The sequence below is a fragment of the Cyprinus carpio genome, chromosome B6 (assembly GCF_018340385.1).
Source record: "Cyprinus carpio isolate SPL01 chromosome B6, ASM1834038v1, whole genome shotgun sequence".
Lineage (NCBI taxonomy): Eukaryota > Metazoa > Chordata > Actinopteri > Cypriniformes > Cyprinidae > Cyprinus > Cyprinus carpio.
In genome coordinates, this window is record NC_056602.1 from 799,850 (window position 1) to 822,349 (window position 22,500).

General features: G+C 34.1%; 1 protein-coding gene across 1 annotated transcript in view; it reads right to left on the reverse strand.

The window, feature by feature from the left end:
• Positions 1-22,500, reverse strand: part of LOC109086031 (ryanodine receptor 3-like) — a 68,848-nt gene that overhangs the window by 36,137 nt on the left and 10,211 nt on the right. Inside the window, 27 exon segments of the mRNA XM_042725202.1 lie at positions 1-161; positions 1,169-1,183; positions 2,797-2,889; positions 3,094-3,181; positions 4,149-4,389; positions 5,984-6,108; positions 6,110-6,302; positions 6,591-6,721; positions 6,813-6,894; positions 7,514-7,752; positions 8,594-8,654; positions 8,736-8,785; positions 9,023-9,144; positions 9,850-9,917; positions 10,003-10,118; positions 10,189-10,315; positions 10,382-10,457; positions 11,509-11,631; positions 12,289-12,402; positions 12,485-12,574; positions 12,728-12,806; positions 15,462-15,625; positions 15,819-15,959; positions 16,266-16,375; positions 18,315-18,516; positions 20,799-20,971; positions 21,253-21,370. The exon segment at positions 1-161 is cut by the window's left edge and continues 10 nt beyond it. Coding sequence (XP_042581136.1) covers positions 1-161; positions 1,169-1,183; positions 2,797-2,889; positions 3,094-3,181; positions 4,149-4,389; positions 5,984-6,108; positions 6,110-6,302; positions 6,591-6,721; positions 6,813-6,894; positions 7,514-7,752; positions 8,594-8,654; positions 8,736-8,785; positions 9,023-9,144; positions 9,850-9,917; positions 10,003-10,118; positions 10,189-10,315; positions 10,382-10,457; positions 11,509-11,631; positions 12,289-12,402; positions 12,485-12,574; positions 12,728-12,806; positions 15,462-15,625; positions 15,819-15,959; positions 16,266-16,375; positions 18,315-18,516; positions 20,799-20,971; positions 21,253-21,370 — 3,302 coding nt within the window.

Here is a 22,500-nt window from a genome sequence, read left to right on the forward strand (position 1 = left end):
CGCATCTTGGCCAGCAGAATGAGCTCCTGGTCTCCCGGCGTGCACATGTTCAGACCGATGGGCAGCATCTTCTTCAGCGCCGCCACGATCAGAGACGTCTGGACGGAGTAAAAGTCTCCGCGACGCTTCTTATGCTTCCGCTCCTGATCCTGACCTCCAGCCTGAAACACACACAGCAATAAAGTAAAAAAACAATCAAATACTGATCTGAGGAACAAACAACCCTCCTCAGAGATCAATGACATCTGTACAAAAGCTTACGCTGTCTGATGATCATTCACAAACTCAAAAAAGATTGAAAAAAAAAGCCAACACTAGACACACAGAACCAGAAGAAACCACAAACAACACAAACACACCAGCGACGACCACAACTGACATGAGAGACACTGCCGAAACACGGCAGGTCCAACATACACACACAGGACACAAATTTTAACCTCTGCTCTTCATCTACTCTCATCATCATCATCATCATCAACACAAAGCCACCCGAGTTCACATCAATCTCAAACCACTCCTGTCAGTCAAAAATACAGAAATAAAGGTCACATAAACTATACCAAACTAGTACTAAAATAAAAAATGCCTTGCCAACTAACTGAAACAAGGTAACAAGATAACTAAAATTACTAAAATAAAAATAAATAAAATTCAAAAGAAATATAAATAACAACAATAATTTTAACGTTTTTGTGATTTTGTCTCTAATAATGAGTAATAATAATAATATTAAATCAACATAAAAATGAAACTACTAATAAAACCAAATTTATGTTAACGAGTACTAAAAGTACTAAAAACTAAATTAAAATGGAAACTGGCAATATAAAAAAGCTAATTCAAACTATTAATGAATACTATAACGGTATATAAATAATACTAAAACAACACTGTCTCACAAAAATCGTGTTTCTCTTGATGTTTCTCTCTGATGAATCCTGACGGACTGACAGCAGAACAAACACCCAGATCACTGAGACTTTCAGAAAATCATGCTGAAACGAACACTGTAACCGTATATCTGTGCCAGAGTAAGTGGCAGTGAAACTCTGATGCAGGTGAAGTGGTGAATCAGCTGTGACTGTAATGAAGCTGATCTGACGGCCGCTGCTGCAGACAAACATGACACGGAGACAGTGATCAGAGCTCATGCAGCTCACTGTACCTTGGGGAGGAATGACTGTGCATGAAGGAGAGAGACAGAACAAGAGTTAGAGAAGACATTCACACAGGAAACGCTCAAGAAAATGTTCAATCACTGATTAATTGACCAGATCAAAACCAGCAAAACTTCTAAATGAATCCAGTCAATCCAAACGGGACTGAGTTTGCTTTGAGAGATTGAGTAATATTTTCCATTTCCTGTGAGAGTTATTCAGTGTGTTCGGTTATAAAGGTGTTTTATCATTAGTGATTGAATCAAAAGCTATATCAGTTCCGTTAAAAAATGATCCTTAACATTAAAAAATTAAATTAAACAATTAAAAAATAAAATAAAATATTTCAAAATGAAGACAGTCAAAATAAAAAATAACCTAAACTTAAATCAATGTTAAAAAAAAGTTAATTCATAAATAATTCCTGAATAAAATTAATTTTAATATAAAATAAAATCAATCAAAGTGAGAAAATAGTTTAAAAATGTAAAATAATAATAATAATAAAGAATTAAAGTAAAAACAATTAAATAAATCATAATGTTAAATAAAAAACAATCAAAATAAAACATTAATAATTCAATTATACATATCTAAAATTAAAATGAATAATTAAAAAATTTAAAAAATTAAAATAAAACAATAAAAAATGAAACGTATCAAATTTAATTAAACATTGATATAAAAACCAATAATTCATTCAATCATAAAAATGTAAAGTTCAAAAAATGATTTTAAAATAAAGACAACCAAAAAATTAAAAACAATCAAAATAAAAATTAATTAAATGCAAAAAAAAAAAAAATGTTTAAATGATCAACAATCAAAATAAAGGGCTATGAATTAAATCAAAGTACAATTAAAAGGAGTTCTGTTTATATAGCTTTACATTAATAAACACATGCATTTAGTGAATCTGAGTATGTGTGACAGGTTTATGAGCTTTCATTTGTTCTCCAGTGAAAACAAATCTAACAGCGATGATCTCGTGACGGACATCAGCATGTGAGGGAGCTCAAGTGTGATATTAGTTATTAATGACAGCTTTAGTGTGTGTTTATGAAGGGGAAGGTGCGATGAAAGATTAAAACAGGTTTGCCTTCACAAGCAGCTCGTATATCGATATCCTTCACAATACAATCAACATGTTGTCATCCGTACACTACTGCAGCATTAAAAATAATGAAATATTATTAGAATTTAAAACAGCTGTTTTCTATGAGAATATCTGTTAAAAATTAATATATTTCTGTGATGCGCAGCTGTATTTTCAGCATCATTACTCCAGTCTTCAGTGTCACATGATCTTCAGAAATCATTCTAATATGATGATTTGCTGCTCAAGAAACATTTCTGATTATTATCAATGTTGAACACAGTTGTGCTGCACAATATTTTTGTGATAACCATCATGCATTTTATTTTTCAGGATTCACAGATGAACAGAAAGTTCAGAAGAACAGCGTTTATTTGAAATAGAAATCCTTTTTGGTATTAAAAATGTCTTTTCTGGCGCTTTTGATCAATTTAATGCATCCTTGATTGATAAGAAGTGTTAAATCATTGTGATTTTGTGTTTGTGTGTGTGTGTGTGTGAGAGTGAATGCAGGGGATCTGTGGTAGTTCTCACTCGTACCTTTGCCATCTTGGTTTTACTGTCGCCGGTGAGGAACGAGAGGTTGTTGATCTCGTTCTGAACGACAAAGTTCTGCTCTTCCCTCTTGAAGTTCTGCAGAGAAACACACAGACAGTGAAGCCTCTTGAGCTCCTGACGCTCTGCTTCTGAGAGCGATGTTGCTCTGAATCATAATGTGCTGCTCTCTGGACCGAGTGTGATTAAAATAACGCTCATTTTAACGAGACCTCCATGATGTGATATTACAGCCGGCGCTTCAAATGAGCTCATAAAGCTGCTGATGGACTCGGCTCTTACGTGTGATTTACACCACAGGATGAAGATTTCTGCCACCATCCTGAAGAGCTCATTGGAATCCGCATCCGGCTCCTTCAGCCACCGAGACCTGAAACCACAGAACAACAGATCAGATGCACGACAGCTGCATCACCCTTTCACAACTGGGGTTTGTGAGTTGATGAAAATATTAATAAAAAATTAAATCATAAATATGTAAAATTACATCATTTAAAAAAAAAAATTACAATAAAAATAAAATAAAAAATGATTAATTAAATCATAATGCTTAATGAAAAATAAAAAATAAAATAATAATCAATAAAATAAAAACAAATAACTAAAAAAATTAACAAATCAAAATGAAACACTAATAATTAAATAATAATTAAAAAAACAATCAAATAATTAAATAATAAAATATTACATCAATGTAAAACATAAAAATGTAAAATAAAATGCTAATAAATAATTCTAAATATGTAAAATTAAATTACATCATTTTAAAATAAAAACAAATAATCAAAATAAAACACTTAGTAATAAAAATGTAAAATTAAAATAAATCAGTTTAAAATATTAATTAAACCATAATGAATAATTAAAAAATAAAAATAAAAACACTTATAATTACATAAAAATATGTACAAATAAAATCATTTTAAAACAATAATAATCAAAATAAAACTAATAATTTATTAAATCATAAATATGTTAAAAAAAGATTAATAACAAACAATCAAAATAAAACATTAATAATTCATAATTTAATTTTTAATTTTAATGATAAATAAACTTAATAAAAATGTAAAACTAAAATAATTTTAAAATAAAACAAATCAAAATAAAACACTTAATAATAAAAATATGCAATTAAAATAAATCATTTTAAAATGAAGGCAACTGAAATAGAAAAAACAAATAAATAAATTAATGTAAAATTTAAATAACTGATATTTTTTTTAAATAATTAATAAAAAAAAATTAACTCATCAAAATGTAAAATTAAAATAATCTAAATAATTTTACAAAAATATATATATATATATATATCTTGATGTCTTGTCATCCGTCACCTGTTGTTGTCCACGTAGCGGATGAGCATGGGGTAGAAGGCGTACAGATCTCTGCACAGCACCGCAAACTCATCCAGGATCAGAAGCTCCGCCTCCTGGGTGTCGCCCTTCCCATCAGCTTTCAGAAGCTCCTCCTCCGACACCACCTTCACCGTCTTCTTCTTCAGCTTCTCCAGCGTCGGCAAGAAGTGTGTCTTCAGCAGATCGGCGCGCGCCTTACTGATGATGGGCTGAGCGTACACTGCCACACACACACACACACACACACACACACACACACACACACACACACACACACACACACACACACACACACACACACACGTGTCACAGACTACAGTCCTGTATCTGATGAGGACTCAGGTTTTCATCTACTACACAGGAGGGAAGCAGGCATATTAGGATGCAGGTGCTCATAGGATCAGGAATGGTTTGATCAAAATGTTCATGTACATCCAGTAACTCACACTAATGTCTGTAATGCTTTAGATGACCTAAAGAAATCAAAGTTTCAGAACTGGTGTTGTTTTTTGTAATTTTTACATCTTTTCTGAGTCCATGACTGTTATTTTGAGAAACTGTTATAGTTTCTATTAATATTTTGAAATCCTTTTTATTTTTAACATTTTCTACTTTAAATTTAAGTGCTTTTTGTCTTTTTTATTTATTTATTTTTTAAATATGTCAATGTAATTTTTATTAAATAATAATGTAATGAATTTTGAGTTCATGACAGTTATTTTGAGATACTACTATAGTTTCTGCTAATATTTTGAAGTTATTTTATTTTTAAATTTTCCATTTTTATTTGAAAGTTTTAGTACTTTTGTTGATGTTGTTTTTCTTTGGGGTAATTTGTACTGAGATACTATCTTAGTTTTTATTAATATTTTGAATTTATTTTTAATTCTTCCATCTTCATTTTAATTTTTTAACATCTTTTGTTGCTTGTGTGTGTGTGTGTGTGTGTGTGTGTGTGTTTTCCATCTTCATTTTAATTTTTTAACATCTTTTGTTGCTTGTGTTTTTGTATAATGTCATGGGTATGTCACAGGTATTACAAGGAGAGGGGGACTTATGAGGACATAATCCATGTCCCCATTTTTCAAAACGCTTATAAATCATACAGAATGAGTTTTTTTGAGAAAGTAAAAATGCACAAAGTTTCCTGTAAGGGGTAGGGTTGGTGTAGGGTGATAGAATATACAGTTCGTACAGTATAAAAACCATTACGCCTATGGGATGTCCCCACAATTCACAAAAACAAACATGTGTGTGTGTGTGTGTGTGTGTTTCCTTTGGTCATTTGTATTATTTTATTAAACGTGTTTATATAGTTTTAATTAAATAATAATGGAATAATGTTTTTTGTTTTTGTTTTTGTTGGTGTTGTTGTTGTTTTTTTTGTTATTATTTTATTTTTTTATTTTTAATATAAAGTTTTTTTTTGTTTTTTTTTTTTTTTTTTTTCATTATTTTTTAAATGTCTATGTAGATTTTATTAAATTATATTTTTATCATGATTTTTGAGTCCATGAGTGTTATTTTGAGATTCTATTACAGTTCTGAATTTCAATTCTAGTTTTAAAAGTTCTGTTTGAACTTTTAAAGTTTTAATACTTTTGCTGTTTGTCATAATTGCTGTTTATTATATAATATGTATATTTATATATATATATATTTATATGGTATATAGTTCTTCATTAATTTTTATTGCACTTTAGGTTTTAGTTACAGTGCTTCAACTTGAGAAATGTTGGCAACTAGCTGAAATAAAATCAGTTTAAGCCACATGTTGACTGCAGATGCATTATGGGAGATGTTCTTCCGCTCACCTGCGATGCGCTTCATCCAGGAGGCCTCGTCGATGCCCAGGTTGCTGTTGAGGATCTTGAGGATGTTCCCGAGGATGAGGCTGAGGTGTTCGGAGGTGACGGTGCTGCTGCAGAGCGCTTCATCCAGGAGGTTGCAGACGCCCGCGGGCCGGCCAGTAGGACAGATAATTACACAGCATGGGCAGCACCACCTCGATGACGTGCGGCATCTCTGTGTAGCGCGCTCCGGACTCTGACATGTCATTAATGTCCTTCATCAGACCGTCCAGACGAGGCATCTCAGGACACACGTCCTCCACCGACTCCGGCAGCCCTACGACTGAACACACACACATCTCATATATAAAACATGCATAAAGCATAAAACTAAAAAAAAAAAAATCACAATTCACTTTATTTCTCTTCTTTTGGTCTGTGGAGAAATTTGATTAATATGTGAATCTGCAGATAGTTTATGGTTGTCCAGCGATGGTGCATGAATGTAGAGTTGTGCCAGAGATGAGATATGGCGTCAAACATGACAGAATTTAAAGCTTATGGTGAAAACGAGGCTTTTGCACCCATGTGTTCACTGAGTGAACGTGACTCAGAGGAGTGTGTAACTCACGAGCTCGTTCTCGAGACGTCTTGGTGTTGAAGACGGAGCAGGGGTTGTGTGTGTTGAGCTGCGGCTCCAGAAACGCCACGGGCATCGCACCGGCTAGAGTCGCCAAACACTCGCCCAGCGCCGGCAGCTGCCTGAGACACACACACACACACACACACACACAGTGTAAGAGCAGGTCAAATGCGTCACTCTCAGTTAAACGCAGACTCAGCGTGCGCTCACCTCTCCACATAGATGTTCTTTCCCGTCCCCAGCGAGTATAAACTGGTCAGGATCCGATAACACGACACCTGCACATCATCCACTGACAAACAACACAAAACAGACAGCATTATACAGTCTGTAGTGATTGATCACAGAGTAACAGTTAGAGGGACATCCGAAGTTAATGTCAACTGCAATCAGTTTTATTTGTACCTCCAGATCACATCCACGTGTCTCAACAGCGATGCTTCATCATCACATCTGTCATTATTTGATATTACTGCTGACCTCTTAAATTAACATTCACCTGAATTAAATTACTGTGTAAATACTGACAATATTTTACATATTTATTAATGTAAACTAATATATTTTAATTGGAATATTGACAATTTTAATTAAATATTTTATTAACATTTGATTGTGCATCACCAGCCTAAAGCCCTGAGTAAAATGCATTAACATTAACCAATAACTTACACTAAATGGTTTGTTTTCGGGCTCTGGTTGTTTATTATATTATTATTTTTGTTTTTTTTTTTTTGTGTTATTGTTTGGTTTGTTTATTTGTTTATGTTGTGAAGAGAGTGTTTTTGGAGAATTTTTCTGAGGTGTAACATCATGAATTCATCCAGTAAGAGAAGGAACGTGGATTTAGAAAGTAAACGAGGTCAGCATTACTCTCCAGTGTGTGTGACGGTTGCAATGTTTTGACTCACGCAGAAGGTCGGAGCCGAACTGGTGTTCAGTGATGTGCTCGAACAGAGCGGTGAGGATGGGCAGCAGAGCCACTGTGGTGTAGTTGATGTTCTGCGAGACGCCCTTCATCTGACTGCGCGAGTGTGTGAACTTCCCCAGCTTCAGGTTCTCCAGAGTCTTCTCCAGATCTTCAGCCGCGCTCTCAAAGAACGTCCTCAAACCGGCTTTGACCAGCTCCGATCCGGTCTTCATCACAGTCCTGAGAGAGAAAGCGTTCTACAGCATCATCTCAGTCCCATCGCATTAACCCTCAGAACGCATTCAAGAACAGATACAGAAACATTTCTAAAAAATGCATTGTTTTTAGTAAAGGTATGAAACTTTGCAAATGCTTTAAGACTCTCAAAACATACATCATTTACTTTTATCAGATTTTTTACACTATTTTTTAAAGAAATACAAGACATATTTGTGTTCGGGTCATTTTGACCCGGCTGTGTATGGAGCGCCTTTAGTGTCAAAAACACTTTCTGAAAAATGATCTGAAATATATTAGTATCAAAAAACTTTTATGTCATCTGTGTGTCATCTATTGATGAACCAAGTTTTTCATCTGAACTGAAAGTTTAAGCAAGTAAAACCTTTTGAGAGTAATATTCATGTTGTTTTGTAATATATATGTAAATATGTAGGTTTAATAAATTTGGACATTTTTGGAGCAATCATGAGTTATAAACTCAAAGGAATTAAATTAAATTATATTCATTCCAATGTGATTAATATTGATAATTCTCAGATTATATGTTCTTATAAATTTCAAGCAACGATATATTCGAATAAAATTTCTCAGCAATATTGAGAAAAATATATATATATATTTTGCATCATAGTTTTTTTGGTCTGGTTCATGTGTAATTTCATTATTAATAAAAAGGAGAAAATGCAGTAATAACATTCAAAACTTTTTTCACATTCTCTCAATGAGAAGCTGCTGATCAGATACGCCTATTTTATAAAATAACAATTCTTCCTTGAATGTAAAAAAAAAAAAACTTGCATCATGAACGTACTGATGATACTGACAGGAAGTGAGGTCGTACCTGGTGTCCAGCGTGTGTGCGAGGATGTGCAGACAGCTGACTATAGTGGTGGAGTCACTTCCTGCAAACACAAACCATAAAGCACTGAGAAGCAGCGACTCGATGAGCACGAGAGACCGTCAGACAGACGCGGGGATCTTACCAAACAGAGAGATCCTGTGTCTAACCAGAGTGGCCAGCTTACAGAACAGACTAGAGACCAGCAGAACGCAGCAGGAAGTGAGGAGACAGCGAGAGGAAGGAAGAAACGCAAGCTTAGACAGGTGAGCAGAGAAGAAGCAGCTACAAAAATACCATCATAAAGCAGATAAACCAGCATGTGCCTGATTTATAAATGAAGCGTGACGAGTGAAGAGGTAAATTAAACCGACAAGTTTCTGACTGTGAGATACATGTTTCTGTGATTGTGTGACATTAGCCGCTCATCACCTGGTGACCATCTCCTTCTCTTTGTTCGACGCGTATCCGCTGCTGCTCAGATTCTTAGTGGGAGACGACAGGAAGTACAGCGAGTGGTTTTTAAAGTACTGGTCTATGAGGGGGAGGAGCACCTACAGGAAGTACAACAGGTCAACAGGAAATTGAACTCAGCATGGCTTTTTTTGTTCTTTTGCTTTAATTTAATATATATATATATATATATATATTATATATATTTAAATCTATATCTAATGGTTTATTTTAAATCTTTATATTTTATATTTATTTTTTATTTTTTTTTTTATTATTTTAAAATTTTTTTTATTTTATTTTAAATATAAATATATAAATTTAATTAAAATATTAAAATAAGTAATTAATATGTAATTATGATATTTATTTTTTAATATAGAATAAAACTTTTAATTATATTAAATATATAAGTATATACATTTAGATAAAAATAAAAAATAATAAAATAAATAAAAATAAAAGGAAACTAATATATAAAAAATTAAATATAAAATAAATAATTATTAATAAAAATATAATATATTTAATATATGTAACATTATTTATATATAATTAACAAACTAATTAATAATTATAATTAATATAATTAAGTTGTAAAATATGTAAATATAAAAAGCATAGGATTTAATATAATTACATTTACATCATATTAAATGTATAAATAAATAAATAAATAAGTGTGTGTGTGTGTGTGTGTGTGTGTGTGTGTGTGTTTAGTTTTTGTTTGTGTGTGTGTGTGTGTGTGTGTGTAATTACATCACGCCTGTGTCTCACACATTCAGATTCAGAGATCATTCTCAAACCTTAGCAAAGAACTTGATTTCCTGTTCATGTGGCGATCTGTCATTCTTTCCGCTGGTCGCCATCGCCTCTGTACCGAGTGAGATTGTGAAAGTTAATTCATGAATCTGTGACAGAACGAGCGTCTCTGTCCTCAGAGAAGTGCTTTCACTAACCGAGGTGAGCGATGAACTCCTGCGCCGAGTCCACGTACTTCAGCAGCTTCTTCAGGAAGCGGTAGGCGAAGCGTTTCTCCATCGAGGACGAGTCCTGCTCCATGTGCTTCAGACGCCTGAAACACAGCAGCAGGGGCGTTACACCCGGTGCTCATGCGTGTGACACGCGTGTGAAGGCGCACGCACCTGCTGATGGCGTATCCGTTGATCTGTAGGAAGCGGAAGAGATCCTGCGCTCGCTCTCGGTCTCTGGTCTTCTCTTTGGCTGTGAGCGTGTCGTAGGGCACCAGCAGCGGATGAGCTCCTCCTGCGGCTGAGAGAACACGCAACACGTCACGCGTGACCCTCACAACACGCCACGCTCACGAGAGAAACTAACCTCTGCTGCACAGATCACTCTTCTTTTTCTTGGCCCAGATGTTGTGATAGTTTTCAGCCACGATCTCAACCATCGACTGAAGAACAGAAGATGGACTCTATTAGCCGTGGAAAGTCCAGAATCTGTCTAGAACACACTAGCATCGCTGGGATATACACAGCTATATACAGACAATAATTATCTGTTTCATTATCATTTGCTGACAATACTAATACAGCTGTTCATTTTAGAGCTGAAACGATAAGTCAACATTATCGTTTATAGAAAATGTCGACAAATATTTTTGTCGTCAAATAGTCGTTTGATCTCATATGTAAGAGCCTGCAATAACGCAGTTTGACCAGTGTGGCGCTGTAGCGCAAGACTGAAATTCAGTTTTGGTTATAACATGTTAATAAAAATTTTAATTTACATACAGAAATATATTGTTGATGCACAAACCAGTGTTAACAAATAAGATCGTCTTAATTTATTAATGCATTTAAAAAAAAAAAAACATTAGTTACAATTATTAATTATTTTGTTATTAAATAGTATTAATAAGGATTGCTAAATAACTATTACTGCCATATCAGTTTCACCATTTATTCCAGATTAAATATTTAACAATATAATAAAAAAATGTTTATTATTATTTAAAAAAAAATTTTTTTTTTAAAATTTAATTTTGGACAAAAAAAAAAAAAAAGAAAAAAATTTGTTAATTAGATAATGTTTTTTTTTTAATTTTTTATGGGTAAATATTACAAAATACATTCTCAAAATATGTCCAGATTAAAATCACAGTCTCAATATTAAATAGTATTAATAAGGATTGCTAAATTTTACTGCCATTTATTGCCATATCAGTTTCACCGTTTATTCCAGATTAAATATTTAACAATATAATTAAAAAAAAAAAAAAAAAAAAAAAAAAAAAATTTTTTAAAAATTCAATTTAGACAAAAAAAATAAGTCCATAAAATAAATAAATGATTTCTGTACCTGAGGTTAAAATGTTTTATTTTTATTTTTTCTGGGGCCTATTTTATAAATACGGTTCTGTATTTAATCCCTTAAAATATGTCCAGATTAAAATCACAGTCTCATAACATTAACTAATGCATAAATTCATGTTAACAGATCACCTGCAGTTCTCTGGACAGAAGGACGCTGCTCATGTCCAGCGGGTTTGGATTGAAGCCGTTCCCCTGAAAGCACACGATAACAAACGCTTCGTCACGTCTGTGAATGTGTTCTGCGTTATCGGACTGACCTCATTGTCTAAGATCCTAGCATCTTATTCGAGGCTGGACTCTTAAAGGGATAGTTCACCCAAAAAAATTTTTATCGGACTGACCTCACACAATCCTTCAGAACTAGCTTTTTATTATAGTATGGTCTTTTTAGGGGATGGTTTATTAGAGGGATTTTTATTAGAACATCATTTACTAAAAAATTTAATTATCGCATGATTTATTTGAAAATAGAGTTATTTGATATTAAAAGTCCTCATGCAAAAGAAGTCCAATAAAGTGCATCCATCCATCATAAAAAGCGCCTCACACGGCTTGGGTTACAACAGTTAGTGGAATCTAGAGATTACGGTTTATAAAGTTTTAAATATGGATTTTTTTTTAGGAGGACTTTTTATTACACAAACACATCAGTTCGGGATGTATGCACTTTATTTTTGGACTTCTGAGGATTTGCGGACTCTTGACAAATTTTAAGTGGGGTGGTGATAAAAAAATGAACTACTTTACATTTTTTGGTATTGACTTATCCCTCACAAAACTTATTTATGTTATTACATTTTTGGGTGAATTATCCCTTTAATGATGAAATCACTGCATTTACAAAGTTAGCAAACATTATAAGTCATTACATGGAGCTGACGATCCAGTATAAAGTCTGTGAGTATTTTAGATGTCTCTCTGCTGAAACACGCTCTCTTCTTCTCTGGTGCGGTCGATGCTCCAGCCCAGCGCTAGCATGCTCTTCAAGGACTCGCGCACCGTCCAGCAATACATCTCCTTCTCCTGCCGACAGAAAGCGTGCTGGCAGTCGTTGTGATGGGGTTATGATGGAGATTTTAAGGGGAAATGCGTGTCTGTGTTGTACCTTCTCCGTCAGGGACTTGTAGGATCTCAGCATCGGGTGAGTTTTTGCTTTCTCGTCGATGTTTTCTCCGTGTTTCCAGCCCAGAAGCACCTGAACACAGATCGGAGCAACCAAACAACCAAAACATGAGCGTGATCAGATTAGAAGCCGTGGCCCTGGCGAGACTCTCATGTGTTTAATGAACATTTCACAGCTTGAATCGAGCGGCTGACGGAAGTGAAGACGCGGTTGTGTTTCTCTCACCTTCTCAGCAGCCCATTTCTCATGGGAATGTTCAGCGTATTTGTTTGCGATGTACTCCAGCTTCTCCGGCAGGCAGATGCTGAGAGGAAAACAGAAGCGTCGATCAAATCATCTCAGACTGTGACGTGATGACGAGACGCGTCTCAAGCCAAAAATATCATCATACAATATCGATATTTATCATGATATTTATTAATAGAGAAGGAAGCTTGAGAGTGAATGTAAATATTACACTCCTTTTAATTTAGTGTCACATGAAATCCGTTTTTATTTTCCTCTAAATTCTGTGGTTTCCTTCTTCTTTTTTTTTTCAGGATTCTGTATTGATGCTTTAATCAGTGTCAGGTGTAATACATTACTAAATAATTAATAACTGTAATTTAATTACTTTTCCCCTGAAAGGGGTAATTTTTCTGTTACAGTTACTTCTCATGTAATTGCATTAAATACTGTATAGACTATAAAACAATTCAATATCAAATTTAACATCTAATTTAATGTAACCTTCTCCCTTTAAATACTTTTGTCAGTTCAAGAATAATTTATGCAATTTGATATTATTTATTTGAAAGAATTAAAAGCAGTTTCATGCTTTTCCTTGTACTGCTCGACTTACAGTAATTAGTAATAAGTAATGCAATACTTTTTAAAAAGAGTAATTACTACAGTAATCTAATTACTTTGATGTGTTTAGTGATTGGTTTTGTATTTATTACATGAGTTTTTTACAACAGTGTTTTATAGCTACTTTTATTTTGTTATTTTTATTGTTTTAAATCAGTGCTATTAATAATCTTTATGTCTGTTTGTGGGTTTTACAAATATTTCACCAATGAAAAGCTTTTAAAAGAGCTTGTGACTAAAACTCGTAACTCCATTGGATCCTCAAACTGTCAGCGAAACCTCGTAACTCTATATCAGGAGATATCAAAAACTGAGCGCCCATATAGCTACAATAAACTTTATAACCTGTAAGTTAATGAAAATGTAATGCGATGCACTCCCTGCTCCAGACGCAGCTGTTAATGACGGACAAAACACAGATCTCCGTCATTCGCTGGTCAAAAACTTCATAACTCCATTTGAGCTTGATTTTCATAAAATATTAATATTGTAATGGCACATGCAAGTGTCTGATCATATATAAAGCCACAATACTAACTCTGACGATGCTGTTTAATTATAAAAAACATATATATATTATTTTTTGAAAGTGGTATCGTTTTAGAAAATAGAAGTTTTCCGCCCGACAGCGACGATATTTAAATTAGTTGTTTTATCTGACTTAAGCTCAAGTTTCACATTAAATGTGAGTACTACTTTTAATACAATATGCCATTTAAAGCATTTTTGCTATATTTCAGTGCATAGTGGTCTGAAAAACTGTGGTTAAAAAAGGTTGGGTTACCCAACACTAGATTTCATACTAATGGTGTATAATAAAAAAAACTTTAACAATTGAATCAATCTTTCAAAATGTAATCAAACAAAAATACCAAAATTTAATGCAAAACATTGCATTTATATTTTTTGTCAAATAAGATGCTGCACAACAGAACTGTTTAAATTAAACCAATGTTAAAAAATATCCTGGCTCTATGACATATTTTAAATTTTTATAATTTTTTTAATATTTTAGCATGTTAGATAGTTGATTGTTAATTATTTTTGATGTTTGCTAGTTGCTTGTAAATTATGATTGATAAATACTAATCACCTGCTAATCATGCTAGGAACATGCTAGTCACTTGCTAATCATGCTAGAAACATGCTAGTGACATGCTAGTAACTTAATAATCATGCTAGCGACATGCTAGTCACTTGGAAATCATGCTAGAAAAATGCTAATCACCTGCTAATCTTGCTAGGAACATGCTAGTCACTTGCTAATCATGCTAGGAACATGCTAGTCACTTTGCTAATCATGCTAGGAACATGCTAGTCACTTGCTAATCATGCTAGTAAAATGCTAGTAACATGCTAATCATGCTAGAAACATGCTACCGACATGCTAGTCATTTTGCTAAACATGCTAGAAACATGCTAGTGACATGCTAGTCAAATGCTAATCATGCCAGCAACATGCTAGTCACTTGCTAATCATGCTAGCGACATGCTAGTCACTTGCTAATCATGCTAGTAAAATGCTAGTAACATGCTAATCATGCTAGAAACATGCTAGTGACATGCTAGTCACTTGCTAAACATGCTAGAAACATGTTAGCGACATGCTAGTCAAATGCTAATCATGCTAGCGAAATGCTAGTCACTTGCTAATCATGCTAGAAACATGCTAGCGACATGCTAGTCACTTGGAAATCATGCTAGCGAAATTCTAATCACCTGCTAATCATGCTAGGAATATGCTAGTCACTTGCTAATCATGTTAGAACCATGCTAGTCACTTGCTAATCATGCTAGAAACATGCTAGTCACTTGCTTATCATGCTAGGAAAATACTAGTAACATGCTAATAATGCTAGAAACATGCTAGTGACATGCTAGTAACTTGCCATCAAACTTTAAACTTTTCAAACTTTTTCAAACTCTCTGGTCAGGCAACCACTGCTGCGTAAAACTTTCAGGCTAGGCTTTCTCAAGCCAACCTAAAGTTTGTCTTGACAAACCGAACTTTTTTGTCTAGTTTAAAATACTATATATAAAATGTCCAGAGCTATCAACGTAAATGTAATCACGATGACTTTTTCAGCAGATTTTGCTCTGTCGGACGTACTTGGCTGTGTTTACGGGTCTGGGGTCGAAGTTTCCCTGCGTGTCGACAGACACCTGTTTCTCCAGCGTGGTGCTGAGCGTGGAGTCGATGTAGTCCGGTGGTAGAGCTCCAGCGATGGCACTCAGACACGGCATGGCCATCTTAAACAGATCCTGCTCGTACTTCTGCAAACACAGTCATTCAGAAGACGCTAAATGAGCGCTCAAGCACTTGGGGTCAGTAAGAGTTCTCTTCACTGTTACTTTTGATTAATTTAATCCACTCTTGATGAATAACAGCATTACTTTATTATTTAAAAAACCTATTCATGCCAAGCTCATGAATGGTTGTGTACAGCCACTGCCCAAATCTCTTCACCTTTTGAGACAAAGAGTCAAAGATTCCCCAGAAGATCTTCTTGGTGAGCAGCAGCTCCTCCTCAGACGCCTGACCGTAACTCCCCCATCCGGACGGCAGACAGTAATACTTCCAGTTCTGCTCGTAATGATTCGTCAGCAGCTGTGAAACACGATCATGTGGCATTCATAAAAACACTTCATCTGTGTGTCCTCACAGAAACATTAACGAGTCATTAATGGACATTAAATGAGTAAAGAGCCTAAAACAAGAGCAGGGATGGATAAAAAACATCCACTGCTGATGAGTGAGAGGCGGAGCTAAAATAAGGGGAGTCAAATTGAGTCAAATTGCATGATGAATGTGGGCGTGGCTCAAACTGAAGGGGTGGAGTCAAACTACAGAGCAATGGAAGGAAATAGTCAAAGTATAAACAATCTCTGTCACGTTATCGTGAGACGTGTTTACCTTCAGAGGCATCTTACAGTATTCAGATAACAACGGCACGTCAAACACCAGTCGGCGCAGAAGATGCTGGAGCATGGAGGGTCTGAGGTACCTGAACACAACACACAGACGAGATCTGACTCCAGTCCACACACAAGCCACTGTCAGACAGACAATACTGCTCTATTACTGTCCTATTAACCACTTAAAACCAGCATTATATAACTATAACCATAACTATAATAATGACTATAGCGATAACTGTAATGATATCTATAGCGATAACTATAACCATAAATATAATGATGACTATAGCGATAACTATAACCATAACTATAATGATTACTATAGCGATAACTATATCCCGAGCTTCAGTGATAACTGTAATGATGACTATAACGACCATTATAGCTATAACTATAATCATAATTTTATAACTACAATGAGTTGACATATAGCGATAACTATAACAATAATCTATAATGATGGATATAGAGATAACTATAAACAATATCTATAATGATAACTATAACAATAATAATAACTATAATGATGACTATAGCGATAACTATAACTATATTTATAATGATGACTATAGCGATAACTATAACCATAACTATAATGATGGCTATAGCGATAACTATAATAATATCTATAATGATGGATATAGAGATAACTATAACAAAATCTATAATGATAACTATAACAATACCTACAGTTATAACTATAACAATAATAATAACTATAATGATGACTATTGTGATAACTGTAACCCGAGCTACAGTGATAACTATGATAACTATAATGATAATTATAACTATAATGACCATTATAGCAATATCTATAACAATAAATATAATGTTGTATATATAGATATATATGAAAACCATAATAGCACTAACAATAACGATATAACTATAACTATAACGATGACTATAGCGATTACTATTATGATAATTATAACTACAAAGATGACTATAGTAATAACTCTGAGCTACAGTGATAGCTATAATGATAAATATAATGATGACTACAGCGATAACTATAACGATAATTATAACGATAACGATGACTATAGCGATTATTATAACACTGATTATAACTACAATGATTATAGCGATGACTATATACCCCCAGCTACAGTGATAAATATGATAACTATAATGATGACTATAGCGATAATTATAACGATTGTTATAGCGATAACTATAATGATAATTATAACTATAATAACGATGATAGCAATAACTATAACAACCACTATAGCTATAACAATAATTATTACCATAATGATGACTATTGCAAAAACTATAACGATAACTATATCTATAACAATAATTATAACTATAACGAAGACTATAGAGATAACTATAGCTATAACAATAACAATAATTATAACATAACTATAGCAATAACTATGATAACTATAGTAATAACGATAACAGGATATAATTATAACTATATCTACTTAAAAAATAACTATAATCAAACCACAACAATAACTATATCGATAACTATAAAAAAACAATAGCAAAAACTATAATGGAAACTATAGTGATAACTATAATGAAACCACAATAACTAGTGTAACTACTACTACAACTATAATAATATAATGATAGCTATAACAAAACTACAATAACTTCAACAATAACTGTAGCAATAACTATAATGGAAGCTATAATGAAACTATAACAATAATTACAGTGATAACTATAACAATAACTATAACAAACCTATGACAACTATAACGATAACTACATTAGCATCCACACAAGCGGATCATAATGTTGTGTTTACTATAAGCTCGCTGTTTGCAATGTTTTTATCATACATCAGCTGGAAAAGATCGCTCTGAATGGGACTGCAACATTATCGTTCCTCTGTGACGTTATTGCTATAGTTGTGCCATGGACTTCGTTGCCGTTTTCGTTACAGTTATCGTTCTTGCTGTGAAAGGGCCTTAAGTTTCATTCAAGTTGCAGTCTAGCGGCTGACAGGGTGATCAGGAGCTTCATTACTGCATGATAACGAGCAGCCTGTTTCTCACCTGCAGATGGCCAGCAGACCACCCCTCGATGGCGTCGCGCTGGGCTTTGGTGAGCGAACAGCCCTTGGACAGGCGGTAGACAGTGTAGAGCGTGGAGTCGATGAGCGCAGCGTGATGCTCTGTGCCGGAGAAGTGAGGAGCGCAGCGGGTCAGCAGGGGCAGCACGGCCGAACCGATGTACCTGTTCATTGCCAGAGCTGTTTCTGTGGTGCGCAAAGCCTCCTGGGAACGAACACAACACCTCAGAGATGACTAATATGAATCAAAAGGACTCGAAAATGACTCATCTGAAACGCTGCATGAGGTTTTCATTATCACATCTCAAGTGTCGCTGTGTTTTGAGTTTTTTTTGTCAGTTCGCAAGGGTGTAGAGAATCAAATTCAGTAACCACACAAACACTGACTGTCTTCATCTTTAAAGTTGCATCCACTGATTTAGCAGTTAAAAGTATGCATCAATAAGGGTAAAGCTGCAGAAGATACTTTCATCCAAAACGACTTAAAAAAGAGGAACAAAAAAGCAACTCATCCCAATTCAAAACATCTGACATTCAATCATGTCTTAAAGAAGACGGTGCCTGCAAGTGCAAAATCACACACCCACCACAAAACAAGACAAAACAAAACAAAAAATAAGCCAAAACAAGCTAAAACAACGAGAAAAAATGAAACAAACTAAGACAAAACAAAACAAACCAAAACAACGAAACAGAACAAAATAAAACAAAACAAAGCAATGAAGCAAAAAAAAAAAAAAAACTGAATTGATCTGAATAATGACTCTATTGTCTTCTGTAGAGCGCCGCTTTACTGCAGAAACTGAGCTCATAGTCTTCATAATTGATGAATTTTACAACATAAAACACTGGTATTTTCTGTTTATTTCTGTGAAGCTGCTTTGAAACAAGATGCAACAAGATATCAATATATTACTGTTGTAAATCACAATTGTCCTGTAAAATAAAAAATGAATGCTTTATAATTATAGGGCTAAATTATTTTATTTTTAAACTGCATGTTACAATACTAATATTTATGTTTTAAATAATTCAAAAATAGTCAAGTTTATATTCGGGTGTAACACTGGTTAAATGCTGTAAACTCACATCTACATAAATGTTGGAAATTGTGCAAACCTGTTCACAAAATGCAGGTTAAATATATGAAGTCTGCCAGATATTTCAAATTAATATTTAAATCATTTAACAACATATTGGTTAATGGTCACATGACAAGTAAACAAAATATTTAATATTTTTTGCAAGAGTTTTTATTTAGATTTCTTAGTTTGATTTTGTTTTTTATTTTAAAATTATGTGGTATAGAAAGATGCACGTATACAGTGTCTATTACTGTTAAAACTAATTAAAAAATATAGGTATAAATATTCTACTGTTGTAAATTAATAATTATAATTGCGTAATTTAATAATAATTAATATTTCACACTGCACGTTACAACACTAATATTTATGTTTTAAATTCTTCAAAATCTGAATACTGGAATACTGGTGAAATGCCCAAATGCCTTCGATCCACAGAAATGTTGGAAATTGGAGCGAATGTGTAAATAAACTGAACTTTGTGCACTTGCGTTCCTAAAAAATGCATGTTAAACTGCACATATTTGCAAGGCGATCTGACGCTAGAAAAAACTCTATGAAACATGCAGTGCAACAAACAACATATCATTCACTGCACGGCAACACTGATTTACTTCACTTTTACATTAAACTAGACAAACTTTGAAGTTGGCTTGAGAAAGCCTATTTGAAGCGGTTTAAAAGCTTGTAGTTTGAAGGTGTTCAGCTGAAGAAGTCTGAAGTTTGAATAAAGAATACTGAAGTAGAGATAGATAGAAATTTTAAGATAGATAGATGCTAGATTCTCAGGGTGGTTGCTAGGGTATTGCTATGTGGTGGTGCTAGGGTACTTGGGGTGGTTGTTAGGGTGTTGCTAGGGCGGTTGCTAGGGGTACCCGGGGGGTGTTGCAAGGGTGTTGCTATGCGGTTTGCTAGGGTACACTTGGGGTGGTTGCTAGGGTGTTGCTAGGCGCGGTGGTACCCAGGATTGTTGCTAGGGAACGGGTGCTGCAATGCTGTTGTTAGGTGGTAATTCGGGGTGGTTTCTAGGGTGTTGCTATGCGGTTGCTAGGGTACTTGGGGTGGTTGCTAGGCCGGTTGTTAGGGTACTCATTGCGGTTGCTAGGGTGTTGCTATGTGGTTGCTAGGGTACTTTGGTGTGGGTGCTAGGTTGTTGCTACGGTGGTTCTGGGAGGTTGCTATGTGATAGATAGATAGATAGATAGATAGATAGATAGATAGATAGATAGATAGATAGATAGATAGATAGATAGATAGATTCCATCAATGTAAGTCTATGGGATTTTTTGTATGATTTTATTCTTCATTTTTATGCATTTTTATCAAAACCGTAAATCAGTTAGAAAAGATAGAGCACAGTAAGTGAGATCAGTCTGAAGATCTGGATTTTCAAAGCACTGACCGTGTCCAGCGAGGCGGCGGCTCTCAGGTCCGGCAGGAAGCCCACCTCTAACAGATGCAGCAGGAAGCTCTGGTCCTCGATGCCGTACACGCGCTCCAGGAACAGCACCATGGGGGCCTTGTGGTCCGAAGGCAGAAAGTGGCATGACATGTCAGGCTCAGACACGCTGCCGTCTGACGGACACACACACACACACACACACACACACACACACACACACACAATATCTCAGCACAAACTGACGTGCAATTAATTTGCTATTAAGTAGACTGATTCACCTGCACGCATTCATGTAAGTACTTAGATAAAACATTTCTATCACTTTGTGTTTTTTTCACTTTAAAATGGAACACCGTCATGCTGCTGAATATACAGCAGAGCTTGCAGACGGATGAATTATGATGAAGCTTTTAAAATGTGAGAATTAGGATGAGTGTTTGGCACCTTTATTGACGACAGGGCATCTTGAGAGGGATGCTAATGATGCCGACCAGATCCTCCGTGGGAACCAGAGGAGAGCGAAGGATGGCACGGATCCTCAGAGCTTCACCTTTACCCCCTTATTGAGACAGCTGAGAGACCAGATCAATCAATCAGAGTATCAGCTCACGTCACCATCAATAAAACATCCATGAAATTCATGCACGGCTGCGTGATGTTTTTTGTTTTTTGATTTTATGTTGTGTTTTGTTTTATTTTTAAAAGTCGTCGTGGAATCACAGTTTTGAATAAAAATATTAGCAAACGTTACAATTAGACGCATTTATTGTACACCAACATACAGAAAAACAATGGAAAACTCTATTTATATTCATTTTCATTCACTGTTAATAATCATCTGCTGCTGTTTTACTGACAGTCAGGAAGAGTTTGAGTCGGCTTGATCTCTAAAACTGAATGTCTACATTTTGGGTAAGAAATATTATGCATTTTTCTTTATTTTAAATTATTTTCTGAACATAAAGAATATGTTTAAGACAAGCTTTGTGCAATATTTGCCTTCATATTTCATGCATCTTTTCTGCAAATATATTTTAGCAAGTCATCTTAAAAAAAAAAATTACAAATTAAAATAAACAATATCAAATAAAATGAAATAAATAAATAAATAATAGAAATTAAATACATTTTTTACGAATGTCAAATTAAAATAATACATTTTAAAATAAAAATAATACAAATAAAAACACCCAAAATAAAATTTAAAATATAAATAAATCAAAACAAAAGACGTAAAGATTAAAATTATAAAATGTAAAAATTAAATAAATAAATAAGAATAAAAAAAACACTTATTAAAATTAAATTAATAAACATGTCAAATTAATAATTTTTAAAATAAAATATAAAATATAAGTAAATAAAAATAAATGTAAAATTGCCACACACAAAAAAAAACAACACTAAAACAATGTAAAATGAAAACTAAATGAAAAAAATAATAAATAATTAAAAAATAAAAGCAATCAAAATAAAACACTAAAAAATGACTTCATGAACAGGATTTAAACTTGAGCACTAGGATGCCGTTTCAAGCTCGAGACGCTGCAAAAGACACAAGATTGGAGCGCAGAGCTCAAACAAACACGTCCCAAACGTCAAGCACAATATTTAAGAGTTATAACGCTAATGTTACTGTAGCTACGTTTTTAAATCGAGCAGTTAAACGTTAAAATCTAAATCTTGAATCGGTCAAGCGCTC